Here is a 9,527-nt window from a genome sequence, read left to right on the forward strand (position 1 = left end):
CGGTGCGCGGGGCCAGACACGTGCGCCGCCGTCGATCCGCGGGCGTGGTGCTGTGCCCGGGCAGGAGATCCGGGGAGTTCAGGCTTCCGCTCCGCTGAGGTTGGGGTTCCTGCTTCGGTCTGTGTTTCTCAGCCGGCTGCCTATATTTTCAGTTATGTTAACTTGCCCGGGCTTTTCTGTTTTTCCATGCTCATGGGATACCACCAGAGGGGAAGAGAAGACAGCTCTGTGTATGTGTAAAATTCCTTGTGTAAACTAGGGGGGAAAAAATGACTGGTTTCTTGCTGATGACAGTCACCTCTAACAGTTTTGTACAAGTCTATGAAATTACTGATGGAGGTGGGGTCACTGTGAGCAGCCTGCCCTTTCATGTAGTTGCATTGAGGGCCTGATGGGGTTTATCTCTGCTAGAGACAAGCTCGGCTCTGTTGCAGCATGTGTTTAACTTTTATGATTTAACTTAGGTTTTCTTGGTGATGTCTGTTTCCCTTTTCTCTTTCCACTAATGTTCAGGGAGTCACAGATGTCCTGTGTGAAGCTTGTGACCAGTTAGGATGGAAGATGCCAACAAAGATCCAAGTTGAGGCTATTCCAGTGGCCCTCCAAGGTAAGCAGTGTGTTTCTCTGATCCTGAATCTGGGAATGCCCCAGGAGGTCTATGTGAATGAATTTTGCTGAGTGAGAAGTAAGTGGCAGGGATGAGAGTGTTCTCACTTCTTCATCATTGAAGAACTCTGGCTAGAAGTAGTCTCTGTGGTCATTCTTGTGTCCTTCCCAGGTAGTGCTTGGAATACTAATTTCTCCTATAACACTGCCTGCAATTGCAGACTTTCAAATGGGTACAAACGTGGGTTCTTGAGTGTTCACTACTGTTGAGTAGTTCTAACACTCCATGTTAAATAGAATCATTGTCAATCATTTGAGCTGCTAGTCTACATTGACCATTTTCTTTCTAAAATACTCAAGGATACACAGGAAACTTCTGATAGGTTTAGGACTGTGCCTCTTCTGGTAGAGACCTACAGTGTGTGTTTGAAATTGGAGATGCCTTGACTGATTACATAGTTTATATAATCTGCTTTGCTGTGAGCAGGCAACTCTGAAATTAGATCTCTGGAGTGAGTAATAAGCAAACCACAGTGACTTTCTGTAAACATCCTGGAATTACGGGAAAATAAATTACTGAATTCAGCAAACAATTCTGCCCGTAGAATATTTGTTTGATATGGCGTTTGTTTTGGTTTTGTTTTTAAATACTGTGAAGCCAGAACAGAACAATGTAGTGACAGAATGGGAATAAACTTTCAGTGTCTACTCTGTTTTAGTACTTAACTGTTGTCAGACTCTCTTACTCCACACTTAAGATTCTCTTGGAAAAAAAAAAACAAAAGTAAGATTGCATTCCTGAGAAGTTGTCTCCAGTTTAAGGCCTGTTGGCAGTATGTTCTTCTCACCTGTAGTTCAGGAGGTCAGAATGGTTTCTATTGATGAAATCTAACCTGTTGCCTGCACTGTTTTTGAGTAAAGGACTTGCTGTCCTAATCCTTCCTGCTGCAAATTTGGTTTAGATTACTCTCTTAATCAATGGCACAAAATTGATTGTGGTTTGTGAAGTGTGGGTTTGGTAGTGCTGTTGTCTTGTAGTTGGTATGACCTAAGTCTCAGATGCTGGAGTCTGTTTCCTTGTAAGCCAGTAAACAGACAACAGTTGGTCTAGAATACTTAAACAGGTAGAAGTAATAGGCTGTAAATGGACAGATTTGAGAAATAATAAAGCTTTTTTCCAACCTAAAGTTTGTATGATAACCTGTATATTGGCAGAAGCATAACTATAGAATGGAAAGGATTGAGACTGTAATTATTGTACAAATGAAGTCACACTCTAAAAATGCTGCAGAGATGTTCTGAAATATTTTGTTTTGGCCCTTTGTTCTTATTTATCCTTTGTGTGTCTCCTTTTTTTCCTGTTTTTAAGGAATTCTTGCGCTTTATTGCACAGTGCTTTAAAGACCTCTTTTTCTGGTCTAGGTTTGTAACAGTTTTTGCCCTCCTTCCTGCTCCTTGTAGGCAGAGATATCATTGGACTAGCAGAAACTGGCTCTGGAAAAACAGGAGCCTTTGCTTTGCCAATTCTTCAAGCACTGCTGGAAACACCTCAGCGATTATTTGCTCTTGTCCTCACACCAACGAGGGAGCTAGCCTTCCAAATATCAGAGCAGTTTGAAGCTCTTGGATCTTCCATTGGTGTCCACAGTAGTAAGTAGCTTTGTGATGTTGGAGCTGTTTTCCTGAAGACTGAAATCTAGCTCTAGATTGCAATGAAAAAAGTACAGAGTATTTGTATGGGGGGTTGAACAAAAGAGAAAAGCTTGCGATGCTGGAAGACAGAGATCTGGTATCAGGTTTGGGAAAGAAAGACTCTGGGGTCTTTTCTCATGGAACAGTCTGCAGCTCTTCTGTATTTTATGTCCAAACAGTTACAGGTGGAAGTAGAAGACTATCTTCTCAATAGTAAGTTTGCATCCAGTGAAACTACATAGAGTTCCACTCTGTAGTGTGATGTAGTTTAATCTTTCCTTCAGATTTTCTGTATTGGTTCTTTAGGTATTCTCTACAAATGTAAAAGCTTTGTGGGTAATTTTAGAACTCCTAGATTTTTTGCAGCTGAGTTAAGCTGCAAAAAACAGATGCTGTCTGTAGCTCTTCAACTCTGAAAATAAAATACCCTGGGCCAGTAAGGACTTAATGGTACGGCTTAAGCAGCCTGTGAAGCTCAGGTGTGCTAAAATAAAGTGAATTCTTGTAAAGATAAGTAGACTTTCATTTGTACAGATTTGTTGTGGGTGGCAGGGACTAGGAGGAAACACTTGGTGCGAGGAGCTGGCTGGTACTACACTGAGAGGTTGACTATATTCTGTTTGTCCTGCAGCGGTTATTGTGGGTGGAATCGACACGATGTCTCAATCTCTGGCCTTAGCCAAGAAACCACATGTTATAATTGGTAAGTTAAAATGCTGGGGGCATGGGGTATGAATATCATCAAACTGAGCTGTCCAAAGAAAGAGTGCCAAAAGTTTTTGTGCATTTGAAGGAGAAGTGAGAGTACATCCTTAATTTGTTTTTGTCCTGAGGCCTGAGTATTGGCTTGTTAATGTTTCTAAAGTATACACCAGTAGCCTTGCTGCTACAAACTCATTCCAAAGCATTCCTTTAAGTATTCAAAATGCTGGTCTCATCCTTCTCAGTATAGCTTGTCTACACTCTGTTTTGTTTTGCCTTTTTTTTTTTTCTAGGTGAGAGGAGGAAGGAGGGCATTCTTCAGACAGTCTGATTCCATTAGTCTTATTTCAAAACGCTCTGAAGATATCCTATGAAAGAGTCTTTCCCACAAAGCAATCTGTCTTTATTTCTTTTGGGCAAAGAATCTCATTTCTGTAACGGATGGCTCTCTTGCTTCTTTGGAGTTTTTTCCTTTGCTTTCATTTAAATTTGCTCTCGTAATTTTGTTGATAGCAACCCCTGGCCGTCTAGTTGATCATCTGGAGAATACAAAGGGCTTCAACTTAAGAGCTCTGAAGTTCTTAGTGATGGATGAGGCTGACCGGATCCTTAACATGGATTTTGAGACAGAGGTAAGAATCTGCTGAAAGAAGAGTTTGGAACACCAGATAAGTCCCTTTAAAATCACTTCATACAGTCACATAGTAAACACTGAGCTGATCTGTAGAAATTAAAAGCAAATTGTAAGCAAGATCTAATAACTGCACAAAAGTCTATGGTGGGAGTAGAACTTAGCAGAGTTCTGCAAAGCACTAGCAAGACAGTAGGAGGCATTTTGTGTCTGAAATCTACTGCTTTCTCTGAAGTTGATTTGATGCAGTTACTGTAGAAAATGATCACACACACATTCCTGCAGGAATATTGCCTGATACTTGCACTGCTATTGGACTTCTGGAGTTCACACTGCCTAATTGTCAACAAGCTATCAGTCTGCACCTTCCCTTTAGATGAGGGGATTTTTGTTTCTGCTGTGAGTCTAAGTTGCACACGTGCATTACTCTTCATTTGGATGATCATTATATTTGGAGGAAGCTTGTGTCTTGATTGCTGTTGTATTCAGCATTTCCATTTCCTTTCTACTTTTACAGGTGGATAAGATATTGAAAGTGATTCCTCGAGACAGGAAGACATTCCTGTTTTCTGCTACCATGACCAAGAAGGTGAGAGCAGAGTACTCTGCTTTAGTTCTCCTTCCATTAGGCTATACTGTTGACTAGATTGTATCATACAGGTTTCTGACAAGATCTCTGTGCATCTAGTACTAACTTACATTCATCTTCCCAGGTTCAAAAACTCCAGCGTGCTGCTCTGAAGAATCCTGTTAAATGTGCTGTTTCTTCCAAATATCAAACAGTTGAAAAACTACAGCAGTACTACATTTTCATCCCCTCCAAATTCAAGGTAATGCCACTTCTGTTTCTTCCCTTTTCTGATTGTGTCTTGTCTTGATGTTCCTAAATCTGCCCGATATCTTGTCATCTTCTCTGGCTTATACTTACTCTTTAATTTGGCGTATGTGATTATCTCTTTTCTCTTTTTCTGTCTGTTTCTTTACAGGACAGCTACCTGGTTTATATCTTGAATGAGCTAGCTGGAAACTCTTTCATGATATTCTGTAGTACGTGTAACAATACTCAGAGGACTGCTCTACTGCTCCGCAACCTGGGCTTCACTGCCATTCCTCTCCATGGGCAGATGAGTCAGGTATGGGCATACCCCACAGAATGGAGTAGAGAGAGAGACCTGTCGCTTGGGAAATGGGCTGTACCATAGTGAGTGATAATTACCTTGCAGGAGGAGTATTTTGCAGCTAGTGGACTGGACTGATCGCTGGAAATTTAACTGATGTGAATGCTGCCATTTATTCTGCAATAGTTCAGAAAGAAATTAGAGAAGAGAGATTTTTAAGTAGTTTTTCCCCCAGTTCTTCTGTACCAGTATTTCAACAAGAGCATATTAGCCAGAATGAGCATTATTCACTCATTCCTTTTTTGTCCTCCCCTCTTCCAGAATAAACGCTTGGGCTCTCTAAACAAGTTCAAGGCAAAGGCACGTTCTATTCTACTGGCTACTGATGTTGCAAGCAGAGGTCTGGACATCCCACATGTAGATGTGGTGATAAACTTTGATATTCCTACGCACTCTAAGGTAAGCTAGTCTGTGTGGCAGCTGAGAGCTTCTGGTCACCGGAGGCATAGTGAAGCTAGACGAAGGAACAAAGACACCTTTTCTCTCTTCTGCTGGCTGCAACTGTAGTTCACCCTGCTGTAGATTAAAAGATGTAGTTCAGCCTCTGCAGTTGAGTTGGTATCTCAGTTTGGTTGGGTGGCTTCATCTGGATTGTAGAACTGATCCTATAAGTGAAGAGGGGAAGTGAGGGACGTTATGTGTCTGCATTTCTACTCAGAGTATGTGTTTTTCCATATTACATTAAAGGGCTTCTAGACTTTGAAAATAGTTTTAACATATTACTGGTTTCACGTAGTCTGTTCCTGTGATCCAAGTCTGCCTTCACGTTTTAAACTGTGTTTAAAAAAAAAAAAAGTAAAAATTCTCCCATTTATGTTTCACCTTCATATCACCTTTCATTTCAGCAAACTGAAAAAAGTGAGTTACTAACTTTCTACCTTATAGAAAGTATGGTATGATCTTTGGGGTGTGACACTGTTTCCCAGCCTAGTTTCAGAAAGCTTACCGTTAACATACGTTTCAGGAATTGTTACTGTTTCTTATAATGATCAAAGGTACTACACATTGCAAACAGAAGGCAGTATGGGGGTTCTTTTGAAGACACTGCTTTTGACATTGTAAAAGGATAAAAGTTAAAAAAAAAATAATGGTGTGGGCAACAGCTTGAATGATGTTACAGATTTTGTGCCCCCCCCGCCCCCATCTAACCATGTCAGAGAACACATCCTTTCTCATGATGCTTCCTTTCTCCACAGATCCTGCAGGGAGAAGAAGGGAGTATTTTAATTTCCACAATGCAGAATAAAACCTGGGAGACAGCCTATGACCATATAAACAGAAGTCTTGCTCAATAGATCAGAAGCTTCCAAATTGTTCTCATTCATCCTCCCTTTCACTATGTTTGCCAAACTTAAATCTACTTGCCAGAGAGTTTGTCTGGAAGACATACTATGTAGAACAATAGATCCCAAGACTGAAAATGCAGGCATTGGCTCACTTTAAACATTAGCTTTCCAAGGAAGTGATAGTTGATTAGCAAAGTCATGTATCACAACTTCTGTCCTGCAGTCTTGAATAATTGGAGGTGGTCTTTTCCTTCAGAAAGAAAAGAATTCAAATCTTAAAACAAAAGATATGCCTCCACAAGCCAGTATCTTCTCAAATCCTAATCCTAACGCAGTCTCAATTATTTAATCTTGGCTGTATTTTCTCCCCGTTTTCATGTTCTATCCTAAAGAAAAATTATATGGGCTGATTTCCCACAACTTCTGTTCTGTGTTTGGTGTACATATCCTATTGCTTATCAAGAAAATTGTTTGCAGGATTACATTCATCGTGTTGGGAGAACAGCTCGAGCTGGGAGATCTGGCAAATCTATCACCTTTGTCACACAGTAAGTGTTAAAATGTGGCAGACTTATTCTTCCCAGCTGTGTTTCAGAACAGAAAACATTTGACCTCATCCTGGGTGAGAAGAAAACACTACTTTTCATTCTGAGGTGCCAGTTAGATTTATTTAGTTTAAGGGCAGAGAATTCAAAGCCCAGGGTGAGGAGGGATAAAGAAAAGATTCTAGAAGCAGGTGTGTAATGAGCAGAACTGTTTCTAACTTGGTTGTATAATATATGTATATTTTTATGATATATAATGCAGGTTAGGTAAGTGTGGGTTTTTTGATAAATACTGAAGTATTTGGCTAAAAAAAGTCTTTACCAAATACTTGTGAACAGAGATGAACTGAACAAATCAGTGAAGCCATTCTGAACGATGGCATCATTCAGATGCAATTAAGAGTTGTTTGTGAGACCATCAGCACAAGCTAACAGTGTCTGTGAGATGGAGATAAGGGGTGATGTCTGTGGGTGGTGACAGCTAAAGCACTCTCAGGAAGGCCGATTCAAGCTAGTGTCTTGTCTTTTCTCAGGTATGATGTAGAGCTGTTCCAGCGCATTGAACACCTGATTGGCAAGAAGCTGCCAGCGTTTCCAATGCAAGAGGAAGAAGTTATGATGCTGACAGAGCGTGTGGCTGAGGCTCAGAGATTTGCTCGAATGGTGGGTGTTGCCTTTTTGTCCCTCAACTCGCTGTTATAGTCTGAATTTCCTCGGGTGCCAGAACTCTTGGTCAATCTCTTGATTACATTGCAGGAGCTGCGGGAGCAGGGAGAGAAGAAGCGATCTCGGCATGATAATGATGATGACACAGAAGAAGCTATTGGTGTCAGGAATAAGGTGGCTGGTGGGAAAAAGAAGAGGAGGAAAGCCTTCTAGTTCAGCATTTGGACAGACTTTTTAATTTTCCTCTTTATGGCTACATGAGCTTGGCAGAAATGGTCTACCAAGCTGTCTCCAGTGCATATTTTTTTTCAGAAGTACTTACTATGAAATTGGGTGGCCCACCTGGGAAACAACTTCTCTTCTTTACCAGTTACAGACTGAGTTTGGCCCGTTGTGGTACCATGGGAGCAGTCTTTCTTTCAGAGACACCAGGCCATCACCTCTGGATCTGAAAGCAGCTGTGGTCTGGCCCTGCTCATTCACAAAGAGGTGCAGTGTGGGTGCAGCTTTCCCTGCTGCTGCAGCCTGTCTAACTACCGAAACTCACCGAGTGCATCTGGGGTCAGATAAGTCTGCCGGAAGAAAGAGAGGAAAAAGTTAAAAGAAGTAACTGAGTTTCCACAGCACAGCTGTGATGCCCTTGCCTTAGTAAAGGAACATATGACATGGAGGACTCAAAATATATTTTGCTTAACTTTAAAGATACCTGGTGTTCTTTGTCTTAGCACTGACCTTGTTGTGCTCATTTTGAGTATCGGCTCTGCCCAGATTTTCTTCTTAGGTCAATCTTAGCAATTCGGATGTGACATCAATACCTTGGATGTGTCAGTTGAAGAGTGGCCCAGCACAGAGAGAACCTGTTTAGGCAGGATTAGATTATTCACTGCCTGGAATTTGATCCAGAATTTGTAGTGATGGGCAAAATCAAGGAGAGGTCTGGGGTTTGGGTGGGTTGTGGGTTTTATTTTTGTGGCAGATTCTTGTAGTACTTCGGAAACAACACAAGAGGGTGGTATTTACATAGGAAAGCAGCACACTAGCTGTGTGGTGAAGAAAAGCAGGTATCAGAGGCTCTTTCTGTGTTTCTCTACTCTGTTTTAATGTCTTAGGCAGGGTTTGGTGCTGTATAAGTAGACGTTTGCAAGAGTGGGATAAATGTACTCATCTTTATATCAAACTAGGTAGTGCTAGTTCCCATTGTCAATAAAAACTTTCACACTGGGCATTTCTGCTGCTGGGCCGAGAAGGGTGAGAAGCTCCTTCATGATTGCTTAACATGAAAATTTGATGTCCATTAGAACACTCATAAACTGGATTTTCTGCTACATGAAAATCAGTGTTCAAAAGATTCTTTTTTAGATCTAAATGGCAAGCAGAAACTACTGCAGTAATCAAGATGACACTATGAAGTAACTGTTGTGCTCAACATAAATTGATATACACATGGATACTAGTCAGAATGCTTTTATACTTTGAGGCAATACAATTTGCAAAATTGCAAAAAGCACAGCATGGTTAAAACTAGGAGTGTGTTGTTTTTATCTAAAACAGCTGTGTTATCTTCATGAGGAGAAAACATACTCTGGTGTGAGAAGAGTGCCAGTGTTCTTTTGTCTTTTTTTTGGTAGCAATTTACTCAAATCTCCCCAATACTCACCTTCAAGTCTGATAGCTCTAAAGCAGTCTACGATCAATTGGTAGATAAGTAAGGGTACAGATCTTGGGTATGTTGACTGCTAAGAGCATTCTTACATAGCAGGAAGAGAGTGTGCGTCTTCCATGGGTTGTAGTGCAGAGGGGCAGTGGTGGAAGCTCAATAATGAGAACATGTTAATTCTGTGGGGCCTTTTGGTAGGGATCCGCACAGGTAAAAGGAAACAGCCTTAGAATGCATCAGAGAGAGGAATAAAATGAGTGAGTATATGGATGGAGATGCTCCATGGGGAACAAGTATTTGCAAGGGAACTTTCCTGACTTGTCTTCTTTCCTGCTGGATGCTTGAACAAAATTTCTTACCATTCACAGGCAGGACAGGGTTGGTCCTGCTATCAGCAAATGAAGATTAAATCCCTCTGAGGCTCCTGGGTCTCTGGAAAATCTCTTGGTGTTATAACCAGCTATGTAACAGGTGGCATGCAGAATCAGTCCTGAACCAGTCCTGTAAAATGATGTGAAGGGCAGTTTTACTGCTGGAGGACGTAGGGCAGGGTCATTCCTTTCA

At 41.2% G+C, this 9,527-nt stretch overlaps 1 protein-coding gene across 1 annotated transcript; it reads left to right on the forward strand.

Annotated features, from left to right (window-relative positions):
- Positions 1–513: 513 nt before the first annotated feature.
- On the forward strand, positions 514–7,956 carry DDX47 (DEAD (Asp-Glu-Ala-Asp) box polypeptide 47; the record flags this gene model as incomplete). Its single annotated transcript, XM_010284041.1, has 11 exons — positions 514–607; positions 2,068–2,256; positions 2,930–3,001; positions 3,514–3,632; positions 4,149–4,220; positions 4,345–4,461; positions 4,618–4,764; positions 5,071–5,208; positions 6,573–6,643; positions 7,174–7,303; positions 7,397–7,956. Coding segments are annotated over 11 exons (1,272 nt in total), but the record flags the coding sequence as incomplete, so codon positions are not given.
- Positions 7,957–9,527: the final 1,571 nt, after the last annotated feature.

Source organism: Phaethon lepturus, unplaced genomic scaffold (genome assembly GCF_000687285.1).
Source record: "Phaethon lepturus isolate BGI_N335 unplaced genomic scaffold, ASM68728v1 scaffold11193, whole genome shotgun sequence".
Classification (NCBI taxonomy): Eukaryota; Metazoa; Chordata; class Aves; order Phaethontiformes; family Phaethontidae; genus Phaethon; species Phaethon lepturus.